This window comes from Micrasema longulum, unplaced genomic scaffold (genome assembly GCF_059751315.1).
Source record: "Micrasema longulum isolate JH-2025_06_02 unplaced genomic scaffold, ASM5975131v1 h1tg000051l, whole genome shotgun sequence".
Classification (NCBI taxonomy): domain Eukaryota; kingdom Metazoa; phylum Arthropoda; class Insecta; order Trichoptera; family Brachycentridae; genus Micrasema; species Micrasema longulum.
This window is the reverse complement of record NW_028277258.1, coordinates 75,777-102,663: the sequence shown is the minus strand read 5'-3', so window position 1 is coordinate 102,663 and position 26,887 is coordinate 75,777. Positions and strand designations below refer to the sequence as shown.

The window sequence follows — 26,887 nt, the reverse complement described above, 5'->3', positions numbered from 1 at the left end:
TGTAGGCCGGATAAATCATATCGAATTGGTGCAACATCGTTTGCTAAGAAAAGTAGCATGGATGATTGGCCTCGAGAGGGGAGACTACACTTACGGAGAAATGGAGTCAATGTTTAAAATCTCAAGTCTAAAAAAACATAGAAATAACATTGACTCCATATTTATGTTTAATTTGCTGAATGGCTCAATTGATGTACCATCGTTACTGGAACAGGTGGCATTCAATGTTCCGATCCGCCGGTTGCGAAATAATAATGTGCGGTACCTCGATCAACACTGCGCAAACTATGGCTTGCATGCACCAATGTCCCGATTGTGTCGTATTGTAAACTCTAGACAAGATCTGGACTTTTTTGGTGTAAGTCTTTATAGTTTTAAAAATTCACTAAGATAGACCGGATCTTGTCTTGAGGTAGTAATTTTTATTTTTTTGTCCTAGCTTTAATTTTATTTAGTTGTATTTTATTTTATTAGTGCCTGTATTTATTATTAGAAATTGTATTTACCATTGTTAGAATGGACTGCATAAGTCTGTCAAATAAATAAATAAATAAATTTTACAATAAAATATTCAAATATTACTCAAACAGCATAGATCAGAGGCGGTCCCTTAGTAAGTGTATAAGTTGTTGCAGTGCACTGTCATGTAAAAATTTGTGTAATTAAATTACTAATCAATAGTTTAAATATGTAATACAAAGAAACAATTTGTCGGCCACTTACCATGCAAGAGGTCTCGGGTTCGATTCCCGGCATATGAAATATTTTTTCAATAGCGTTTTCACACTAGAATATTTCCTAGTCCCTGGACTGGTACCCGAAGCCTTAGACTGATCATCTTACCTTCATGTAACAAAAATTTCAAGGTACGCTGCGATCGTTGTACCAATGCAGTGCCCTTTGCACCATTAGGTGCGCAAAAGGAATGATGATGATTCAAATAAACAAGAATTCATCGCATCATTATATTCGTACAACATTATATTCAATACAAGCGCCAAAAGATCAAGCGAGATTGGCTTTAGCGGACAATTTTATCATCTTGTCTAAGCATGTGCAATCGTCATTGTGCATATTGTTTTTCATGATCTTTTACACTGAATTTGTGTGAAAAATACCATATCTGCTAAAACCGAGATTTAAGCGTTATAGTCTACGTTACATACCTGTGAATCGTGCGTTAGAGGGAGAAGACAATATACGTACGCGGATTCAAAGTATAATGTTCGTTTGTAACGTCACTTTAAACATGTGTAATGACATAAGGTTAGTACGAATTCAGTTGATTTACTTACGTATAATGTGCGTATAATGTTAGTGCGTATTTAACAGTATGCAAACAAAAACAATGGCGAATTTAGCATTCCTGGTTCCGATGGCTGTCTATCATATCATTATTGATTGATTTGGTGTTTATTTTGTAGAACTCCATATTTAAACTTATAATATAAGTAATCAAACATTGATTTCAGTCTACTGAACACTTAATTTTATTTTTACAAATATAAAAATAAAAACTTCGTGACCATTGTTTCGCCTTGTTCGGGCATTTTCAAATGAATGTGATGATTATATGGATTGAATGTCCTTATGTAGTTAAATAATTCAAGGTACTTAAGTAGAAAATAAAAATAATCTTATGAACTATAGCATGTACATTAATCATAATTGAGGGAAAAACCAATGGTTAAGGGTGAGGCTAAGTGTTTAGTAGGTAATGGGGAATTTAGGTATTTATATTTTAATTTCGGGAAAAATATAACAAAGTAAGTATTTATTGACATACACGTATGTATTGTGAGATAATTATTGAAGCTTTATAATTTTGTAAATTTAGATAATTGCTGTCGAAAAAATATCAATAATATTATAATAGGTTGCTGTTCGTTTTAATTTTAAAACATGATTGAAATATTATGAGGAAATTTATAAAAACATAAATGTATTTCTATGCAATATTCTTATTTTTAAATAATATAATTCCTGTCCCAATTATAATTTGTAAAAATAAAATAAAGTGTTCAGTAGACTCAAATCAGTGTTTGATTTCTTATATTATAAGTTTATCATATTATTATTATATCTCTAACATTTTGTAATATTTTTTTACAGTATTATTTATATGTTTGTTAAATGTAAGTTAATATTAAATACATCACCAAGGTCGCGGACTTTTGTAAAAGAATTTATAGTTAACTCGTTGATTTTACATAAATAATGTATTTTTTTAGAACAAATGTGGTAATAAGAAATTTGACATAAGGTTAGTACGAATTCAGTTGATTTACTTACGTATAATGTGCGTATAATGTTAGTGCGTATTAAACAGTATGCAGACAAAAACAATGGCAAATTTAGCATTCCTGGTTCCGACGGCGATCTATCATATTACTATCGCTCATTCACCATGTCAGACTAATCATATTATTAGTAAGCTTAATCTTCAAGTTAACAAAAGAAATGTGACTCACAATTGTCTTGTTTTATACATTTTTTAAAAATTCTAAAATTTTCGACTTGTCATTTTTTTATTTAGCCTGAGCAGGTTTTGCAACTTAACGACTCAAGTCACCCTGTTGCTAGGGGGAGTTTGAACTCACGCCACGTCTATCTAGAAGGCTTCTACTGTATTCAGAGGGCAGCTGTATAATGTAATTACACGTTCGTTAATCTATATTACCCGATGTACGGTAGAACTAGCCTCCACAACCTCACTGAACACGGTTGGTAGTGTGGGTTCAGCAAAAATACATTTACAAAGTTGCATGTGGAGAATTTATATAAGTTAGGTAGGTACTTGAAAAGGTAGACTGATTTTCGCATATAGAGATAGGATACTTTAGGATATCTAAATATAAATTGGCACGGTTTACATCATTATCCATTTTGTATTTGTTTTTAAATATGATATATACAATTTAATATTTTTAGGAAAGTTTGATTACATTTCATTCGGGAATATTTATTTATTTTTTAAATATACGGCCTAACTCAATTACAACAGTTATATGAAGAAATAAAATATGTACGAGAAACTGAACAAAAGTAACATTTATTTATTTTTAGAAAAAAACAGTCGACAATGAAATAATAATTGTTCCACTGTTTGGTCTCCTCAATATTCCAAATATGTTTTAAGAATTGAAAGAAAAAAAAAAAAATTGAATCACCTAAACTATCGTCAATATTTACATTTTAATAACTATAAAGAAGCTGCAGTTCATCACAAAATCGATACCTTACAATCTAGAAGAATCATCAATGATACCGTTTTCTCGGCTGCAACAATTATTTCATGTTTATATTTCAAGCACCAATAATAATAAGAATGCATCTTTGCCCAGAACTTTAAATAATTATAACACGTTTTTTGCTGAAATAGATATATATTTCCTCACTTAAAACAAATTTAAATAATATGGAAGAACCCTAATTAAAAATAATAATTGTTATTTAATCTAACTGTAAACAAAAAATAGTTCAATCTGCAAACTTAACTCAAATTAAAACTAATAAACTGGGCGACTATGTTGGTTTATTTTGTGTACGTACTGTATCTTCAAGCGTAGATGCTCAAATCATTTTAAATAGCTCATTCATAAAGTTTTCAAAACGAATTTCAAAGAAATAAGCCTAAATTTGAATATCTAAATCGTTAATTAAACCGTATTATCATTGAATCTCGCTTAACTTGAAACATATTTCCACTAAATGGGAATCTCTCAATTACTCTGGCATTTAATAATTTACCAAAATATTGAAATATTTCAACTTTTCAAAGTTGTTTTTGTTTCGTTAAATGTTTTGAATTTTGTATCGCTTTAATTAATCTAATCCTTAAATAAGTAAGTAAAACTCTTTCCTCTTTAATTAATATTAATGCTTTATTCGCCTAAAAATATATCTATTATTGAATTAGTCGGCGTCGCGTCAGTAAAAATTTCTAATTCTTTAAAAAATAATAATTAAACTGGCGTAATCTTTTAAGACATTTGTTAATTCGTGTAAGCTGTGATGTCACTCTAGTCTACATATGATTCAAGACAATAATATATGTCTCTTTTTTTTCACTGATGTTTTTTTTAATCTTCAAACGGACATTTTCTATGAAATGAAGTGTTATTTTACAACATTATTTATGAAATGCATTTTTTTTTTAATTCGGAAAATCCAGTTTCCGAGAAAATCCACCCATTCTGGTCAAGACTATGTTCATATAAATAAAAGTAATCATACGTAAATAATTTTAATAAATAATATATAATATAAATAATTAAAATAATTTTAATAAAACCAACTGTTTAGTGAAAAATATCAAACATTTTATTTTAAAGCAAAGAAGTAAGAAAAACACATAAGAGAAAGTTTTTTTTTTTTATTGTTTTTTTATCATTTTCAAGCTGTGCTTATTACGTGTAAGGCAAAGTAACGTTTTGAACTTTTTAGCGTTTTATTTAAGTTCTGTTTTTTACAGTTTTCAAAACAAAAGTATTTGGGAAATTATTTTATTGTGAAAAACTGCCAAGTGATAAAAGGAATCATACCTTAGATCTGGAATAAGCAGATTTTCAGGTGTATATTTTTTTTCATGATTGAATGCGATATTCTCATCATTCTCATTATCTTCACTCATCTCTTGAGTCCTGCGTTTTCGTTTCGGGGTTTTTATTGGGCTTCTTCGACTTCCAAACGGAAAGCCAATAAATCTAAGGGTTTTTTTATTTTCATTCTTTAAGAGAGCGGAATGGAAGGACCTTGGTAGAATTCAAAGTCTATCATAAGCACACTTGACGTTGTTACTACAAAGTTTTTTAAGCCTGTAGACGGAGGAATCATTGTATGAACAAAGTGGAGAGAGAGGAATGGAGTATGAAAAATATATTTTTTGACATTGTTGATGCCTTTGATCCTAATCTGTACTTTTTTCCAGTACATATGAATTTTGCCAGAACATATGAAATTTTGGTATGGAATGCATTCCTTGATAACATGGATTCCAAAAAGTTTTTTTAACTTAGGTACTGACGTATCCAGTGGAACTCCTTTTGTCAATAAATAGTCTCGGCTGGAGAAGTCCACGGCCTTTAGGAATAATTATTAAAATACTCCAACGGAGAACGTACCTGCAAGTTCGTTTCAGGAAGATTATTTGCAGGATGCTCCAATTTTGTAAAGTTAGCCTCTTTCCGAATTCATCTCTTCTCAGATGAAAAAAAAGGCATTAAAATCATTTAATAAACAGAATTCATAAAAAACTACAAATGCACGTACAAAACATCAAAATATATCATTACATTATAAATATTGTAATATCAGAGGTACGTCCCAGCCCTCACGTTTGTGCTGGTGTAAATGCTATCGTTAATAACTATCACAATTACAAACAAATTACTTAAAAAAACTACTTTACCACGTTAATGCATATGTAAACTACACTTATTTTATCGCACATTACATGAATAATGAATGTTTAATTTTTTTTTATAATACTAACGTGACAGAGTTCGACCTTCAACGTGGCGTGATATATTGACAGCTGTCACTGATGCCCCTAGCGATATATTTTTTAAACTAATGACTTTAGACTTTTTGAAGTTTTGCTGTGGATCTGCACGGTGAATGTCGGCCGGCATATGGCGAAATTTTAAAGCGTTTTTGAGATTTTATATTTTTTGTCGATCCGCACAATCGTGTTAGCCGGGGTCTCAAAAATCTATATTACAAGATGGAATTTTGTCTAGTCGATTTCTTTTTTCAGGATTTTCATCTAAAAGTAGTCATGGAGTTAAAACACACCTGTTTCAGTTCTGTTTCACATACATAACTGTAGTTTTTACTAAGAGTATATATATCTTAGAGTCCGTACTATTCCAAAGTTTGTAAGAATTTTTGAAAAGGGGGCTTGGTCGTTTGTTTAGTGAAGACGTTTTTCGTTTCCAGATGTTTATAAAACAGGGTTGTCACAAATGCACGACTTAGGCGATTTTTTACAGAGATTGGTAGGGAGTAGGAAGTACAATAAAAACGTTTATTTTAATTTAGTAACTAGTTTACTGAAAATATTTTCAATGCATTAAAGTAAGCAATAATAAACATTATAAATGACATTGTTGGGTACATTAATGAATTTTATAAACAAATATGCATTTACATATAATAAACAAGCAAAACTGCATTAAAGTAAATTTATTGATTTTGAAAATTAACCAATTTGTTAAATATTGGCTTACTCTGACGGCAGGTTGTAACTTACATCTTTAAAAACTGGTTAAACGGGGTCTCCAATTCCAAAATATTTTCTGAATTCGTTGTTTGATTTGAAAGCTGAAAACAGTAATCTCTATTATTATTTTTATATAAACTTGTATCTTTGTAAAGAGTGAAGATACCACTTCCAATTTGGTGATTTGGACAAATCACGCCGTTTCACTGAAAAGGTAGGCAGAGAGGATAGAACATCATATCACTCTGTCTTTGCATGTAGATCTCGCTTCCTCTACATTTATACATCTTCTCATGCACGTACACTGATTTTTCCGACTTTATGGTATATAAATATGAAATAAATGTATATTTACCCATAGCGAGTTAGGTTTTTGAAAACATTGTACGGCACCATTTATTACACGTACCAAATAATTTGTTTTTGTCCAAATGAATGGATAGAAAGTGGTTGGAACACACCCAATTGTTATTTTCAGGGGACAATTGTTCCGCCTTGTCTTATGGATCCATCTATTTTGCCTTATTTCATCTATCGGGAATCCAAAAAAATGAACCTAAAATTACTATATTATGCTTATAAATTTAATGATTAAATGATTACACTAATAAATAACATTTAAGTAAATACGTAATATTTTAAGGTAATGCACAGCCCTGGCATTCTTAATTATAAGAGCCGCCCAAAAAGTGGTCATAAAAATACCATTTAAAATTGGCGCAGATGTATTGTCATCTCTTTTAGTTACATTCAATAAACGACAGTTTCATATTCTTTCAGTGATATAAAAAGAGAAAGAATTGTTTCTAGATGTCGGTTGACTCGGTAATAGGTCGTCGAGTTTGCTTGTTTTGAACATTTATAGACATATTTGGATTGAAACGTTCGAAAAAAATATTTAAATCACATAAATCCAATGTTTAAGGTATTTGAATTACACAGAAACAAATGCTATAATAATTGCTCAAATGATAGTACAAAAATAGTGGTGAATTTTTGTTTAAAACTACCAAAAAACGTATTAATTTGAAAATGTATAATATTTTATAAATACCTCTGAAAACTGAAGCGTTTTCTCCCTTTTCCAGTTCTATTTGAACATCCTTTCATGGCACAAGTCGGCATAATGAATGTTGATGTAATTAGCACTAAATACGTTTAACAATCATCAAAATACCGACAGAGCGTTTGACAGTTCGAAACAATACTGGCAGCGTACTTAAAAATGAGCATCGTAAAATTCTAAAATCGACTACAAAACAAAAAATGAGGACCGTACCCACAGATTTTTTTTGTCTCCCTTTCTCTCATTTAGAACATATTGTAAAAAATGAGTCCGCTATAACCGGCAACATGCATTGGATTGGTAAAGTGTTTTGTTATCCCTCTATATATGTATATACTCTAAGAGTTTTTATTCGTCTGAACATAGACAAAAAACAAATGCTTAATAAATATTAACAAAAAATCAATATTATGCTTATTATAAACGTTCAATTGAATGATAGTTACATATTTATTCTTTTTTTAAATTCAAATTATTAAAGGTCAATTCTTGATGGAATTCCGTTGTAATAATGTAAAAACTTATATTTACATATAAGTTATTAGTTTAAAAATACTTGATAGACTTCCACTTATTTGTTTGCCCAATTAGCGCTTTCACGCTCTAATGGGCATCTTCAGACTGGTGAAGATGCCCATAAGAGGGTGAAAGCGCTAATTGGTCAAACTGATTTATTCTTTTACGCCTTTTTTATTAACAAAATGAAAATAAATTGAACGTATTTATATCATGACATAGAAGTAAAATTGTTTTTGTAGAGTTTTCCACAAAATGCTGTACCAGGCTCCTAGTCCTCAAAGAAAGAAGGAACCAGCACCGAGGGAAAACAAACTAAGACTCTTCCTGAAAAGGTCCTCCGAGCCTCTACTGAATCTCCAAAACGCTGCTAATCAGGTAAAGTTGACTGCTTACAATGTTGCTTTTTTTCACACATATTCTGTAGTCATTTGTATGGAAATTTTTTAAAAATAATTTTGATGGAAAAATAACTGAATTCTTTTTTAAATGGTGGCATCAAAATAAAGAAGAAAGCATGATTGCCTAAAACGTGGGTCTTATTGTTAATTTTTATTCGTAATCTTTACTGATTACAATAATTTATGAATTAGAAAAATATGCCATTCACAAAACATTACATAACATAATATATACATATTTACAGAAACATACATCAAACAAACTATAGGTTTATATTTTACAACAGAGATGGAGAACATTTTAGAGAAAATAATATTAAAGTCTAGACATCAACAGGACTTTGAGTTATCATTTGCAGGTTTAAGTAGTCATTTTACACACAGTAACCTAGACATCCATATTTACTTCTCTCAAATCTTCACCATCTCTGTTGCATTTTATAAAAGCTCCCTAGAGGGTTGAATTCAGTCCTCGTCTACCAAATTTTGGACAAACTCAAAATATTGTACATAAATACTGGATGTTCATTAAACCCCGTGAGTAAGAAGACATATTGGCTGGTTAAAATATTTTTTTAGAACAAATAAATTTTAAAAAAATGTAATATCAAAAAAAGGAAAGGGTTCCTTACTTCTGCAGGGGAGAAACGAGGAGGGGAAGAGGGGAGTCTGATGCTGTGACGCTCTCCTCTCACTTCTACCCTGCAGAAATAAGCAACTATTTGTTTTTTATATATTTTTTTTTAAATTTCCTTTGTTCTAAATATTTTTTTAGATAAGCTAATATGTCTTCTTGCCCATACTGATCATCGTGGTTTCGGATGTGAGAAGGTATAAAGAACACCCTATTTAAGCAATGTTTCTGTTTTATATAAATCATTGTGAATTATGATACATTTAGAAATAATTTTATTCAATTTATTTATTTCGCTAACATAATAACGTAAATTAATATATTTGAACGAAACTAATAAAATAGTTTATAAGTTTTCCATACATTCATCCCTAAACTCTGTGTTAGCTATGTTAACTCTGCTATATTACCATATAAATGTATATATTTTCATCTCTTGCTCGAAAATTAACTTACTCACAACCCCTTCCAGCTTTGAAAGGCTTATCGTGTATCCTCTTATCCAAAACAATGTAATTATTTATAAGAAAAAAAAATTTCGACGCTCGCACATATTTTTTTTGTTTTTTAAATTAACCAAATACATTATTTTCTCCATTTTTCAAAATTTTACATCCCTGTGCGATGCCTCGAAGTATTTTTTTACCAAAAAAATAACCCTTTCAAAACGACGTTCCCTCGACTTTCAAAAAATATTATCTGCGAGTATAAACAATTAAATCTTTGTGTAGATGTATGTAAATGATTGTTCAAGGGAGCGTTATATGTTCGTTTAGCAGATGTCAACCCTTTGCGCGATGTAACATGTGTATTATTTATTATGTGTATGCCTGGCAGCGTTCTGTGTACGCGCAACAGTTGGCTCCTATCCAAGAGGTAATAACTCGCCCCGACTCGCAATCTAATCTCATGTCCTATTATAAACTCATGTCACTGTTTAATAACCTCATTTTGCCTACCTATAAACTCATTTCACTGTCTTATTACCTCATATTGCTTTTTTAAAACTAATACTACTTTAGTATACCACTTTTATGTAGGCACCTAGTTGGTGGCCTAATTTTGTGATGTACAAAGTTATGTGGGTGCACAGAATGAGAGCAAGTAAAACAGGGTACTTACGTTTTACACAAAGATTTATTCACGAAACTAAACTACTGAAGCTAACACATTGAAAGAAGGATTCTAATAACTATATTAGGCAAAATAAAATGAAGTTGGTAAATCTAAATTGGCGGTAATTTTGTGCCTCGAAGACGCGTGCGGTGAGGTCGGAATCCGGTAGTATTCTCGAAGCCGGTTTGGCCCGTTCGTACGCTCTACGTCGGCGTTCGGCAATGTTCGGCTCGTGCCGTCGTTGTCGACCCGCCACACAGCCCCCTTCCAAGTTTTGAAATCTGTTTTTCAAAACTGACGCTGTATCACCCTCCTGCCGCTACGCGTTGTGTATGCCGGTTGTTCTGTTGGTGTTTCCGTTTCTGCTGGACTGGCTCGTTCTTCCGCTGTCTGGAACGCCGGCTTGCACCTGTCCAGCGAAACCTTTTTATGTTCGCCATCCACGTCCAGTGTTACCGTCTTTTCCGCCCTGGTGATGACCTTGTAGGGCCCCTTGTAGTTCGGCATCAGGGGTTTGTACACTCTGTCGTCCCTCAGAAACAAGTGTGTGGCTCTCTTTAGTTCCGGGTGGATGAAAACGTTACCTTTATTGTGGTGCTCGACTGGCCTTGGTTTGACGTTTTGCATGAAATTTACCAGTTGCCTAGTGTAGGAGTCCGGGTCAATGTAGTCGTTCGTCTGCTCCAGGATGTCTGCTGGTAACTTTAGTTTGCACCCATACAGCATCTCTGCTACTGAGTGCTCTGCATTCGTGCGCAGTGTGGCCCTCAGTCCGAGTAGTATGGTGCTGATCGATTTTGTCCACGGAACAGGGTGGTGAGCTTTAATGGCCGTCTTCAGCGTTCTATGAAATCGCTCGATCATGCCATTACTTTGTGGATGGTAAGGCGTCGTGTTGGAGTGTGCTATGCCTGATCTGGAACAAAACAAGTTAAAGTCCGTAGACATGAATTGCCTACCCTGATCAGTTATAATTTTCTCCGGTACGCCGTATCTCGCAATCCAGTTGTCCCAGATGGCTCTGATGATTGTGTGGGTCTGGATATCTGCGATAGGGATTACTTCCGCCCATCGAGTGTATCGGTCGATACATGTGAGGCAGTACCTCAGTCCCTCTGATGGTGGAAAAGGTCCGATGAGGTCGACATGGACCACGCAGAATTTCTGTCTCGGCATGTCGATCTTGATGATCGGTGTCCTCGTGTGTTTGTTGACTTTGCTCTTCTGACAGGGTATGCAGGCCTTCGTCCAAGCTGCGCAGTCTGCTTTCATATTTTTCCAGACGCCTCTTTGACTGATGGTCTTGGTCGTGGCGTCGGCTCCTGCATGGTTGAGGTTATGCACTTGGTTGAAGAAAGATCTCTGTAGCGTTTTTGGGATGTACGGTCGCATGTTGCCTTTGTTGAGATCGAAGACGATTTCTTGTCCCTGCATGTTGGTTTTGATCAGGTTCAGAGCAGTGTTCTTGTCGTCCAAGAGTGCGAGTAGTTCGTTGTCCTGCCTTTGTTCTTTATGGATCTTTTCGAACGATATGTTTGCCTCTTGTTCGATCATGTCGATTCTTGATAAGGTATCGGCGACGACGTTGTCTTCTCCTTTTATGTATTTGATGTCCGTGCTGAACTGTGAGATGTAGTCTAGATATCTGAGTTGTCTGGGGCTTTCTTTGTCGTGACTTTTCCTTCTAAACACGAATTGTAGTGGTTTATGGTCCGTGTATATACAGAATTCTCTGCCCTCCAGATAATGTTGAAAGTACCTTACAGTCTCAAAAATGGCTAGTAGTTCCCTGTCGTACGTACTATATGAACACTGAGCCTTGTTCAACTTTTTTGAGAAGAAACTTATCGGTTTGTAGTTGATGCCGTCTGTGGTTTGTTGTAGCACGCCTCCGATTGCGTAATCTGAGGCGTCTGTCCACACTGACATCTTGCTGCTTTCCTCTGGGTAGCTAAGCTTAGTGGCGTTGATCAGCGAGTTCTTGACCTCTTCGAAATCGTGTGTAGTGACTTCGTTCCACTCTACTTTTCTGTTGTCATTCTTTTTTGCTCCCTTGAGGTAATCGTGTAGTCGTATCAATTTGTGTGCTGCTCGTGGTATGAATCTTCGGTAGAAGTTTCCCATGGCCAAGAATCTTCTCAACTGCTTAATGGTTTCTGGCTTGTTGAGGTTCGTGATGGCTTCCACTTTTGTTGGCGAGGGTCCGATGCCTTCAGCCGAAATTTCATAACCAAGAAATAACAGTGTTTTCTTGGCAAACTCGCATTTAGATGGGTTTACCACCATTCCATGATCTTGAAGTCGCTGGAACAAAGCTTTTAAGTGTTCCACATGTGTTTCTTCGTCTGGTGAAGCGATCAATATATCGTCGATATATGCGTGTACTCCTTCTAGACCTCTTGTGACTTCGTTGATGTGACGTTGGAATGTTTGTGCAGCGCATGATAGTCCGAATGGCATTCTTACAAATTCAAATAACCCGAATGGTGTGGTTATAGCTGTCTTTTTAATGTCAGTTTCATTAATTGGAATTTGGTGATATGCTCGTTGTAAGTCAATTTTGGAAAAAATTTTACAGTTAAATAAGTCATTGCATATATCGTGGATATGTGGCAAGGAATAACGATCAGGTACCGTCTGTGCGTTTAAGCTACGGTAATCGCCACAAGGGCGATAAGTACCATCGCTCTTCTTCACCATATGCAATGGAGAGGCCCACTCACTCTTGGAGGGTCTACAAATACCTTGAGCCACCATGTGATCGAACTCTTGCTTCGCCTGCCTCAGTAGTTCTGGGGACAGCCGACGAGTCTTACACATAACGGGTTTGCCACGGGTATCTATATGGTGGATTGTGTTGTGTTTATCCAGCCCTGCGTATGGTTTATTGATATCTACTAGTTGTGGATACTTCAATATGAGTGAGTGGTAAATGTTGGTTTTGTCTGTTAATGATATGGAACATGTTATGTTGTTGTTTGTGGAGATGTCAAATGCTCTGACTATCTTGCCGTTTGTATTGTCTACTAACCGTTTGTTCCTAACATCTACTAACAGGTGGAAGTTGTGGAGAAAATCTGCTCCTATAATAGGGCGTGTCGTATCCGCTATTATAAACTTCCATGTAAACATTTGTTTACATCCCAGATTCAGTGTTACCGTGGTAACTCCGAAATTCTGGATCGTAGTCCCGTTCGCTGCATAGAGAATTAGCTTAGACTTTTCTCCATGGCGTTTGTGTAAAGATCTAGGAATTAATGATATTTCCGATCCGGAGTCAACGAGGTATGACACACCGGTATCACGATCTTTAACAAAGAGACGTGTTGTGTTGGTTGAATCAGCCGCCTCCGCTATGATTCGACCATCTAGTTTTTTGAAGCTAGATGCGGTTTAAATTCACATGGTGTGACGCATTTCTTAGCTTGATCGCCAAATTTTGTGTGGAAGTAACAAAGAATAGTTTTCTTGTTATTTCCGTTGGCCCTATAGCTTGTTTTGTTGAAATTGTTGTTGTATTTGTTGTTATTGAAATTGTTACTGCTGTTACTTGTTGTGTGTTTGAATCTATTGTTATTGTTGTTGTGACTATGCTGTTTGTTGATTGTGTGAAATAAACTCTCTACCTTATGGGTTAGAGCTTGTACGGACTGTTCTAAACTACAAATGTTATTTTTATTGTTGGTACCTACTACCGCTACATTATCCTGTGTGTACACCTGTATTAGGCGATCTGCTATCGTCGCTTGCCTATCCCAGTCATCTTCGCTTATGGCTAAATGCGCTTGGATCGTCTTGGGCAGTTGTTGTATCCACAAGTATTGCAACGTCGTTTCGTCTATTTGTAAACCTATTGCTAGCGTCCGCATCTCTCTAAGTAGGCTGGATGGGTTTCGATCCCCAAGCTGTAAGGAAGAAAACAGTTTTTCTCTCCTTCTGTCCTGTGGACAGCCCATGCGTTGGATTATAGCTTCCTTCAGCCTCGTATATTTTGCTCGGTTCGGTTCCATGAGTAAAATATCTGAAACTTGTTCTATGTGCGTTTGTTCAAGTTTTGACACTAAGTGACTATAACGTGCGTCTTCTGAAACTATGTTTGCCAACTCGAATTGTGCTTCTATCTGTTTAAACCAAAGTTCGATGTTGTTCACCCATAGCTGTGGTAGTTTAACGCTAATCCTATCCGTGTGGAACATGTTGTTTGCTGTGTTGATATTTGTCAAGTCAGTGTTGTCCTTGTTAGCCATTGTTTACAGTTTAAAAATATTCGTTTTTAAAAAAAATTCAGAAAAATGTATGTAATAATGATTACAGTATAAGTTAAAATATTGAAATAAAAGTATTCAATAATGAAGTGTAGTTGTATTAAAAAGTTAAGTTTAAATTATTAGATTTAAATTTAAATTTAAATTTAAATTTCAAACAAAAATATTTATTTTTTAAATGTCAGAGTCACTATTTGTTATGTATGTACTGTGCAAGTTATAGAAAAGAAAATTAAAAACAGAAAATTTAAATAATTATTTTACCATACGGCGGAACACATTTTCCAACTATTAGGTATTTGTATTCTCCAAGCCTGAGTGGTCCCCTCAATATTAATATTCCTTTTGATTGTCCGTTGTACAATATATCAAGTTTAAAAATGTTTATGGTAAAACTTCAAATCTGTAACACATAATAACATGCATAGCCTAGGTTAAAAATATAAACATATATAGTACAGTCACACGATATAATGTATATAGAAAAAAAGTATGGATACTAATGTCCACGTACTAAGTTAAACATTCGTCGGCTTAGCCGCCCGAATATCTGTTTGTTTGATAGTTTCAAGTTGTTTACAAAAATAAAATTTTACAAATTGCAAGTATTGTGAACGACTGCGCCAGCTGAAAAATATTTCCGATAGATTTCGCTGGTAAAAAAAAAACTTACTCCCGCAGTGCGTTCACAAGGAGAAAACTTTCGGATGCCTACGTCACGCTTGTCTCGCCATATAATATTTGTCAAAAATAATTATGTTCTGGTACCCTGTAAGTACCTCTACTCAATCTGGCACCCTATGTAAATGTTCGTGTGAATTGTTTGTGTGTTCGACTCAAGAAAAATAAAAAAAATAAAATTTATATGTGTTGTAGGAATGTATTACTCGGCGTGCGATTTTTGGTGAGCGAGTCGCTCGAACGTATTATATTATGTTTGTTTATAATAATTTTAGTTAAATTATGAATCACCTGTTTGAATTAATCCCGGCCGAGTAATATTGTTAAGAATTAGTTATTATTAGTTACATTTACATTGAAGATTGTTACCGACAGAAAAATTCACTCGATTCGCTCGGTCTTTGAAAAATCTAATTCTATTATATATTATAATTATTATAATATAATTCTATTATACTAAATTAATTAACCTTACAATAAGTTAACCTTGAAATAGATTAACCTTGATTAATTACAAATAAATTAAAAGTGCAATCAAATTAAAAATGAAATTTTAAATTTTTCATGTACCGACCGAAAAAAAGTAATTGTTGTACAATTTTGTCAAGCGAAGATATTTCTGTCTGAAATTTTGCGCAATTTTTATGGAATTTGAATGGGGTCACCGTGATTGATTGTTTAATGTTGTGTTTTCGTGTTCAAACGTCGGGGTATACCACTTTTATGTAGGCACCTAGTTGGTGGCCTAATTTTGTGATGTACAAAGTTATGTGGGTGCACAGAATGAGAGCAAGTAAAACAGGGTACTTACGTTTTACACAAAGATTTATTCACGAAACTAAACTACTGAAGCTAACACATTGAAAGAAGGATTCTAATAACTATATTAGGCAAAATAAAATGAAGTTGGTAAATCTAAATTGGCGGTAATTTTGTGCCTCGAAGACGCGTGCGGTGAGGTCGGAATCCGGTAGTATTCTCGAAGCCGGTTTGGCCCGTTCGTACGCTCTACGTCGGCGTTCGGCAATGTTCGGCTCGTGCCGTCGTTGTCGACCCGCCACACTACTATTTAAACTCAAACTGCCTTTCTTTGAATTCATGGCACTGTCTAAAAGGGTAGGCCGATATTTTATTTTCTTAATGTTGAAATAAAAGGGGTCTTAAAAGGTACCCTTTGGATTATTTGGAATGCAAAAAAATCAAAAAATACATTTCTTACGACTTTTGGCCCTCAACCAGGGTTTGAAGTATTCGAAAAATTCATTTGTTTGCGCTAAACCGGCTGTCATTTTGTATTCAAGTAAGAAAATCAGTCTAGCTTAATTTTATAATGTGCATTAAACCCTATTAAATAAGCATCAACGGGCGTGAGTTAAACTTTGTTTTGTTATAAATGGGTATCATTGCTTTAATAACCCATTGTTGTCGTCAACATTAGCCAGGCGCTCAACGGAATCAGTTTCGCGGAGGGTAAACTTTTTGCATTTTGGTAGTTTTAAAACGTGTTCGAATTTATAAAGTGATTATTTTTACCTAAGTTATACTTTTACCTACAATTTTTTTTGTTTATCAAAACAGATAATTAACAAAACATTCAGACAGTTATAAACTTCAAATCTCGGTTAAGGGCCAAAAGTAGTAGGGATTTAAAAAAAAAATTGTCTGTTCAATTTGATTCAAAATGCAACTTTTTAGACCCCTTCCACGTTGATGTCTAAACAATTAAAAAACTTCTTATCTCATCGGCCCACTCTACTGTCTAATAACCTTTTATTGTCTGCATAAACCCATATCACTATCTAATCACCTCATATTGCTTACTTGTAACTTAATATCACTATCCAATAACCTCATATCCTACTTATAAACTCATATCACTGGTAAATAACCTCAGACACTATCTAATAACCTCATGTTGCATACCTCTATCAATGTCTAATAACCTCATTTGCCTACTTATAAACTCATCACTATCTAATAACATGGTCTTATAGAATTATCTCGTTACTTTACAAAATCTTCACTCTATTACTACATTACGCTTTTCAAAAAATTTCATTCAGAATAAACTACATATCATAATGTAATCATGTTCCAGATAAAATTGCCTCATTTTCCGTTTTGTTTTTGTATTTATTTTTTTATCTAAAGTTTACACAATTATCAAATTTTCCTCTCATAATTATTCTAATTAAATTCTCAAGTACCTTTTTATTTTCCTCTCATCAATTATTTTTCTTTTAATTCAAATTCTTTTCCAAAAGCTCTTATTTCCTTTGTTACAATACACATAATCGATAAAATGGATGACCCTTTTGTTTTGCTCGATAAAACAATATAAAATCCTTAAATTTTACATGGCCTTTTCAAAATTTCCGATTGTCAAAAATTTATATCATGTTAAGCCTTGTCATAATCGGATACTAAAGTCTTCCTAGTTTACAATCTTCCTTGAATATAAAATAATCCCATTCCTCTATCGCGTATGGTTAAATTGCAAACATGAAAGCTTACACATATTTACACTTTTATTACGATACATACAAAATGTAGAATTGCAAATACAAATAGTAAATTAGAAAATCAACTGAAGGATATTCTGTAGTACGTATGCAATATTTGCACAGTACCATATTCTTAACATCATATATTTTCATTTCGAATAAATACATCTTATATTTATTTATTTCAGTACAATATCTTAGTAGTGAAAAAAATTGAGCAGGTATAAGTACTCGCAAAAGCAATTGACACTACGAAAACTTTTATAATTAGGTAGAGACAAAACAGTACTTGCAAAGGTTTGATTTTAACCTAATAAAGCTCAGTCGCAATCAAGTGAGGGTTTTAACTAGATTATTTAAAGGACACTGCAGATTGAAAAAACACTTTGCTAGAATGAACCATTCCGAAACTTCTAGATGTGGGTTCTGCAGTGCAGATGAAGAAACACTTACACACATTATATTTGAATTTGATATTTTACATCATAAAAGAAGCCGCATTTTCGGGGATCCTGGTTGAACCTAAAGATGTATAAAAAAAAAACTCGCCCCTACCTAATAGCCCGATACTTTACGGATCTGGGCTTGGAAGGGGAGATTAAGCAAAATAAGAACTCTTGCCTTCCACACAATAGCTAGGCCCTTCAAAGACCATGGGGGGTGAAAACTGTACACGTGGGACCCGTCACAAAAGATTTTCACAGGCCGCAGTGACGTCAGGAGTACTGACACCTACCTTTAAGAATAAGAAAAGGAAGAGAGAATTAATAAGATAGCAAATACGTTTAAAATCGACATCGTATTTTTTTTTTTTAAATCATTATAAATAAATGTTTGCATAATTATTTATCTTATTAATATATTTCTTAAAAAATAAATAAATGTGTTAGAAAAACTAAAGATTAGTTGCTTATTTCAAACCTCTGACGTATCTCAGGTTTTTGAGTTAGCGATATTCCCTCGAAAGCACAACCAGTCTCATTAAAAATTTCTGGGTTATTTTACAAAGCTTATTCAGTTCAGCCCATAAAGTTCACCACTGCGTTGGCCGTTTTGCGTGTATTTAATTATGTAAAGCGACATTTCGAATTAACGATTTTTTATTAAATTTTTTCCTGATTAAAATTGTGACTATGAGTTAAATTTTCGTATCATTTATCAGTTTTGTGTCAACTTTTGCTGATTTTCCGTGATGAAATCCAATTCCAATCCAGATTAGTTGCGTTGGAGTTTTTCCTTTGATTTTTTTTAATTATCAAAAATTTTAATGGCTTTCTACCATGCATATTGTTTTTTATTAGCATGTTGCTCTTATTGTATCGCGTACAATTAAACTCGGTTTCACTAAAAATTTGGAGAAAAAATTTTCATTTGGAATCCTGTATATTGATAATGCAATAATTTGCACACGATCAAACGAGTTGTTTCCGAGATTTTTAATTCAGAGCTTTGCTTAGCAACACAATAGTATAAATGTTAAATGCAATCAATTTAGTACCAAGGTAAATTAACATGATAGTATTTGGCTTCAACGGGTGCAAATATTTTATTTGAAGGAATAACTCCTAAAGCTTTTATTTTAGAGGCACGTCAGCAGGTGAAACATTGAGGATATGTAAACAAATTATGAAAAATACACCACAACGTACAGACCAACCAAAAAAAATATTTCTTGGATATTTTTCTTACAATTGACGGAAATCAAATCCGCGACGCCAGTTTGGCAGTTGAGCGTCTTACCAATTGTGCCACGGTGCCTTTTTTTGTTCTCAAAAATAAACATTAACAAGTATTTATTATCAAACAGAATTATGTAACAAAATTAAAAAATTCCGCGTCATCTCTCAGAAACCAAATATATTCGTTTAGCTAGAGTGTGAGCATTTTCCTTTGATATTGTCAATTTCAATCGATTTGTTCCCGTTTCTAAATTTATCGTCACTGAAGAGTATCGCAATATCCCTAACGACTTTTAGAACCAATTTTATGTTTGCACTTTAGTCATTTTTGGGGATGTTTTTACTTGTAATATCAGAATTATTCTATCATTCATTTACCTCAACGTATAATCTCCGTTAATCTTTTAAGATAAGCACGTTGCATGATGTGTGTTAGTGATGCATTTATGTGAGTATTATTTGATAAATGTATGCAATTACTTAAGATATTTGATGAAGTTTTATTTAACGTCTAGTAATAACAATACTTAAGATATATCATCGCCGTTCAGAAAAAAGTTATATACCCTAAAAAAGTCCACTTTTGAGTTGAATATGCCACTCAAAGCGTAAAATTACGTTCTTTTTGAAGCAAAAGTCAACGAGGTTACTTGAAAAAAAGTTAATTCTAAGTTATTTGTTGTGAGTGAAAAAGAGCTACACAATTTTCAATAAAATTTCAACAAGCATAAATCACTAAAAGCAGATAGAATTTTTCGCCACTTAAGGCAAACTTTCATATTTTTTTAAGTATGATAGTTTTCTTCAATGTTAGATATTTCTAATATTTCTGAAGATGAATATAAAAAAATAAACATGTAAACAATGTTTTATTTGAAAAACATATTTTTAAATACACAATACATAAGCTAAAGTCACTTAAACAAATTCTGGGCATCTCGCCACATAAAAAAATCTTTCAGATTTATGAAAATATATCTGAAAGAAAAAAAGTGGTTTATGGAATTATTACAAAAGATTTTAAAAAATTGTTTTGTATACATTAATCTTCTAAAACAAAAAAATACATTTTTCTAATTCTCCAAACTTTCAAATTGCGATTTCTTAAAATTGTGTATTTTGGGTTGGTATACTATTTTTTGAAAAAATCTTACCTGAAGTATGGCAAGGAGATTTTCATTTCATTATTACATTATGTATTTTTAAAAAAAAGAAGGATCGCAATAAGTTTTATTCCAAAAGCATTTATCACGCGCCAGGAATTTAATCAAAACGAAAACGTTTGATGAACTTAACAAAGCATATTTTAATATTCACACATAGAAGAATTTAATATTGATGTAATTTGAATAAAATAAAATAAGCACGATATATTCGAGTATTTTTATTTCACAATATGTAAATTATATAAAAATAATGTAGAGTATCTACATTAGCGTTGAGTGTAATAATATTTTAACTCATTTTGGTGAAAAAGACAAATGAGGTCGTCAGCGCAAAAGTGGTCTAACCCTCAATTTTTATTTCCTGACTAACCTTCTACAAATAATTTAAAACGTGCTAAAATTTCCTGTAAATCCGGTCAATCCCTGTTTCAGTTATTCTTGTTTAACAAGTTTTAGGCCACTTTTGCGATGACGGCCTCAAATTAAAAATCAGATTAAATAAATAAGTATTATGTTTTTTCATTCCGATGATTATTTCATTTTTAAAATGAACTCTTACAATGTCTCATCATTTTAAAAGTTCTTGAAACTGATAACAAGATAATTTAAAAGATGGTGTGGACTGTATAGAAAATATTGTATCACTGGACAAATCCTTATTTTGGTTTTTATTATTTGCATTTCAATTTACTTCCCGATTTCACGGATACCGGTGCAGTATCGTGTTAGTAGCTAAAAGAAGTATATTACTGGTAATTTACATTGTACTCGAATTTAACACTTCTCACTGCTTCCGAAACTATGTACTAAGAGGATGATACGATCATAATATGAACCTATCAGAGTTTTACAGTTCAGACCGACGCCGACGCCGACGCCGACGCGTGACTTACTCACAGAACAAACGACTGACAACTGTTTTGAAAAAGGAAGAAAACTTATTGGATCAGGATATTTATGATTTTGTAGAGTTGCTATGGTAAAAAAATAATTTTGTTCTTAATAGGAAACGCGGTCTGTTTTTTTTTTTCATACGAACTTATTCCTGTGTTTTCTTCCTGGATTATGAAACTAGAACAGTAATATTTTTACACATTAGATATTTACCGTTGGCGTGTTCAAAGCGGTTTTTTAAATAAGTTGTTTATTCTGGGAACTAGGACCATACAAAAACCTTGAAAGCGCCCAGTTTCATTCAGAAAATTTCATTTTTTACATATAAATAATTGTCAAAAGTTTTTCCAAAATAAGCGATGATTGTTTTAATATGATATTTTCGGCGTTTAAATGTTATCTTTTTCCTTTTTCTCGTATCAGTATTGCATGTATTTGAATTATCTTTTGTTTCTTTTAAGAAACAAAGTAATTTGACCGATTTAATTCAGATTAAAACATTTTATCACAAAATTCACACTTATTGGACGAGTGTCTTGTCTCTTGTATTGATTTAATATTATTATTGTAGATACGATATTATGTTATATAATATATGTTAGTTTGTTCGGTACGCTTTTGATGTTATCAATGTTATGAATTTTATTGATTTATGTACTTACTGAAATTACATACTGTGAATTATTTAATAATTTGGAAATTCGTGCACTCATCTGAATGTTTCTAATAATTATCCCACTGCAAATGTCTTTACCCATTTTTTTCGTATGTTAAACTTCTACAAATTTTATAAAAAAAACGGTAAAATGTTAAATACTTTAAGTTCACTCTTAAAGTTTTATGAAAACTTGTATTTAGGTACTAATGGGCGGACTGGTTTGTAGTTTTACAAGTATTGCACAATGAAGGTTTAAATTAAGAACGCATGCCGGAAATATATTTTACTAAAATGACTTTTTTTTAAAATATAATTTGAGATTTAAGAAATTTTAATATTAAAATTATGAACTTGATAAAAATAATTATAAGTCAGGTCACCATATTTTTCAAAAACATTTCTGGTTCTTTGAATGTATCATAAGTATAAGATTACTCTAAACGTAAATTGCATTACATAATGATATAACATATTTTCACTGTACCAATTCTAAAAAAAATACAGTCCATATAATTAAAACAGTTTTATTATAGTTTTTTTTTTATTTTTACATTTCATAAATGGTACATGTTTTTAAAAAAAATTATACAGATCTACTTTTATACAGCTAGTAAATGTTATAACTGTAACTCTCCCAAAAAAGAGACTAACTCTTGTGCTTGGAGAGTGACTTACACTATTAAAGTTATTTATTTATTAGAGTTAACATATTTTGTATATACAATACATGAGAAAAAAATAAAAAACATAGGATATATAAACAATAACAGAAAATAAAAATACATTCAAACTAATTGAAAATTATTGCAGTTTGTACACTTGTTCAAAAAAATTCTTTAAATTTACTTTAAACTTATTACAGATATTGTAATCTTGTTTATTATTTTTTTTAAACTTATAAGAAAAAATAATTGGAATTAGCCATTCAGGAATTTAATTGAGATTTTTCAAATTTATTTAATTAATTTTTTTTAAATTTTTTTTTATAATTATTATTACAGGACTTACCAAGCCAATTTTTATGGCCTGTCAGTGAACATCTTTCACCTTAAAATATATGATTACACTATTTTTTATAATAATCATTACTACTAACTTAACAGTAAAGAGCAAGAAAATATATTTAAAAAATATTAAATATTTAGGAAATTAAAAAAAAAAAAATTAGTAGGTACACGATATCGTAGTTATAAGATTTGAAAAAAAATACAAAATAGGAATACAAAAATTAAAAATAGAAGTATGTATGTATGTACATAACAGGCACACCTAAAGCCTTTTTAAAAACATTATTTATTTTAAGATCTATATCATATATATATATACATGTATTATATTTTATTCACATTTTATTTTTACTATAAAAATACGATATAAAATCTAAAAACTGTAATATTTTTTTCATTTTGTATGTGTTTTAAAACACCACCATGAGAAAAAGGTTTTAAATTCAAAGGGTTTATTAAAATAATGAATAAGTTTTTTCATTTTTGTTTAGCCTTCATCTCAACAGCATCAGACCCTCATCATTGAAGAATTTGAGCCAGACGTATTCAGGCAACTCATCGAGTATATTCACACCGGCTGCGTCACGCTTCAGCCGAGAACACTTCTAGGTAAGTTTAAATAATAAATTTTGAATGAAATTTGTCATGGCTGCTTGGACGTCCTCGGCATAACGAATCGCATAAATTTTAATGCGTACATTAACAAATCTACTAATAGAGAAATATCGCATATGTCCTAAAAATACCGAAAAAAGCATATGAAATAGATTTATAAAAATTAATTATATTTTTGAAATCACGATGGATATTTTGGAGAGATGTTTTCATACAAAACTTAAAAAAATAAATTATCAAAAAATATGTCCCTAAGAAAACGCGACACGTTTGGCCTTCATAATTGTGACTTCGAAATTCGTGACGACGTTCTATTTAAATTTAAACGGTCACAAACAAGGTTCAAAATACTTGAATCGTGATGTATTAGAAGCTTAAAGAATGCAAAGGACCGTTTTCGCCTGAATTCAAAATTAAAATATCGTATTTTTTTGTTACTAATCAAAATAAGCCAAAAATTTTTTTTTTTGCTGCACAATATTTCATATACGCTTATTAATTATTTTTTTTTACAATAAAACCGTGATATTTCCCTTTTATTATATTCACTCACCGATTCAGAGACTACATAAACTTGGCAATGTATTTTCTTTTCCTTGGAATATATTATGTACATATTATATCACGTTCGTAAAGAAATACCGATTTTTTATTTGTTTGGGAGAAACTGATTCCAGTCAACTTTATTTTAAATCTATGTACTCGTATGTGTACAATATTTCAATTTCAGTTCAAATGTTTTTTGTATCCTTTTTTCATATTTTATTTGGTTTTTTTTCACGCTCTAATATACCGGTACAATACTACTAAAGCAAAAAAATATATTGAGCTGAAATTTATACTCATATTTTTTTATTATTTAAGGTATTAAACCGAAATCTTCTGGCTCTCCTCAAAATTGAAAATGTTTTGTTTTTGCAATATTTTTCGTTACCCACCCTTGTGTTTAAAAAAAAAGTTTAAAATGTGTATAGATTAGAAGTACTGATAGTTAATGTACAGTTGAATGATAATAATCTATTTCGGTAAGGGCTGGTCTGAAGGTCATAAAAAAGTCAATGAGATATTGTTTTAAATTGAATATTACAACCAGAATTATATGTTTTTTATTTTTCAAAAAGAGAATACAATTCTAATTAAAAGAGCTTCAACTAAAGTATTTCAGTCATTTTATTTTTTTAAGTATTACCGAAGATATAATTTTAAGTAGAAATAAAGGAAAATGTCACGAAAATGTATGTGATTTAATATGCTTGTATTTCTTTTCGAAATCAAAAAATTTAAATTTGGTTTCGACCGCTTTCATATTCAATTTATTATCTTTAAATTATTGCATCCCATTTTAATTCAAAACTTAGTCTTTATTGAGATCCCAGATACCTAAGTTTAGTCTAAATTTGAAATGGCGTAATCTTCCGGTATAAAAGTAATTATATTTTAGTAACACAAAACTTTTAAGTAAATTTTTTAACAGAAATACCTTTAAAAAATATTTTCTTAACTAATTTATGTTTTTTTATCATTGCTCGATTAAAATAATATATTCGTTTTAAAATGACAAAACCGTATGCTTTCCTAATTTTGAGTTCGTTTTACCAGACTGCAGCCTAGACACTTGAGTCACGCACGGAAGGTTCAATCGGGTTGTGGTCCCGTGGCTAGTGTCTCGGACTCACGGTCCAAAGGTCCGTGGTTCGAATCCCACTCTACCCTAACTTGATTCCCATTTTCAAATAGTGAGTTATTTACAACTCGTTGAAAATGGCCCTCAAAATTAAATATTTGGGTAAATCATAAGAACGTAAATATTTTTTTAAAAAAAGGTCCTGGGTTTGATTCCCGGTAAGAACACAAAAATCAAATTGCGATTTTTCTCAAGCCTGGGTGTTCTGCACTGTAATTAGGCCTCTTGGCCTGTTGTGGTTCAAAAAATTTTTATAAATACATATTTTTTTAATTAAAAAAACAAAAGTATTATGCATTCAAACGTCACTATATTCAGATTTCTACATATGGGATTAGTGTACTTTCTGCAGGGGATTGCTTTAAATCCGTACTACATCAGTTCATGTATTGACTCGCTCAAAATCAGTATGTATCTATGTAAACATTGGACATTTTACACCAGCACGGGTACATAAGTAAAATGGGCCAACACATATCACAAGAAAATTTTAACGACTTTCGAAATTTTCGACATTTTTTTGTAATACTATCTATTCTTCAGTAGTAAAATACGAAGTTAACAAATAACAGACTGGCGTTTGATTGGAGTAATTATTTTATTTGTGTAATTTTTTTAGATACTCCCTTTTTCATTTAAATAATATAAATTCAAAACTCACATTTTATTTATATGTTAATTATATTTTATTTGTGAAATTCCAGATAGCTAAATTATACGAAGAACTTTATTTTATTTAAATACAAACCCACTTAAAGATAAAATCATGTACGAGCCCTCGTACTCATTTATCTTGTTTTACCTTTTTTCGTAAAATTAATAAAAAGTCTCTTATCTAATTCGGGCCCGAATTCATTCGCTTATCAAATAAAAGGGTGTGTTTATTGTTATAAGCCTTTCAAATTATTACAGGATTGGTAATTGAATATAAAAATGAAGCCGTTTTGTGATTATTTTAATTATTTTTTTTTCATTTATTTACTGTTCAACAGTGAAATCATTTCCCAACCACTGTAAATGATGTTTTCACAGGGTACCCATTTAAATTACCTTTGAAAAAAACATTTCCCATGTTTTATCTTCACACTTCTCTCGTCCTTCAATTTATTTTCCCCTTCCTTTTAACGAGTCATCATCATTGCCATTCCCGATCCGTAGTCAATAGTACATAGGACACTGTTTAAAAAAAAATCTGTGGCAGCCTCCGTAGTGTAATGTATAAGACTCAGAAGTTTCCGGGTTTGGTTCCCGGTGAGACCACAAAAATTTAATGTGATTTTTCTCAAGTCTGGGTGTTGGGCGTTGTAATTTACCACTGTAATAGGGTCCCCTGGCCTGTTGCGGTGGAAAAAAGTAAAATAATACAAAATATATAAAATATAAAATTGAGCGTATTTAGATCATATTTTATATGACAGTAAGAGTCAGTTATTATTCTGACTCTAAAGGCGCCAGTTGGGGACAGTAAAATATAATATCACTGTAAAACCAACTTCCAAACCACTTTTTCTTTTTAACTTCTTATGTCGAACTTCTCAGAAATTGAACCTGTAAAATTTAGTACTGTTTTGCAATGCAATTTATTTATTAAAATACTTGTGCAAAATACAAATTAAAACAATTTCTTATACTTAAACTAATAAACAATATAATATACAAAAACATATTTCGATAATAAATCATTGTTATTGAATCCAGACGCTTTCTAATAACACTCGATCTACCTATATTAATGTTTGTTTTTAACTCTTAAAAGGCTGTGCCCTAAAATTCCTTCA

At 32.0% G+C, this 26,887-nt stretch overlaps 1 protein-coding gene across 1 annotated transcript in view; it reads left to right on the top strand.

Moving 5' to 3' along the window:
- Positions 1-26,887, top strand: part of gprs (speckle type BTB/POZ protein) — a 59,303-nt gene that overhangs the window by 14,113 nt on the left and 18,303 nt on the right. The window contains 3 exon segments of the mRNA XM_088229412.1: positions 8,048-8,183; positions 9,678-9,716; positions 23,302-23,419. Of these exon segments, the coding sequence (XP_088085538.1) occupies positions 8,048-8,183; positions 9,678-9,716; positions 23,302-23,419 (293 nt within the window).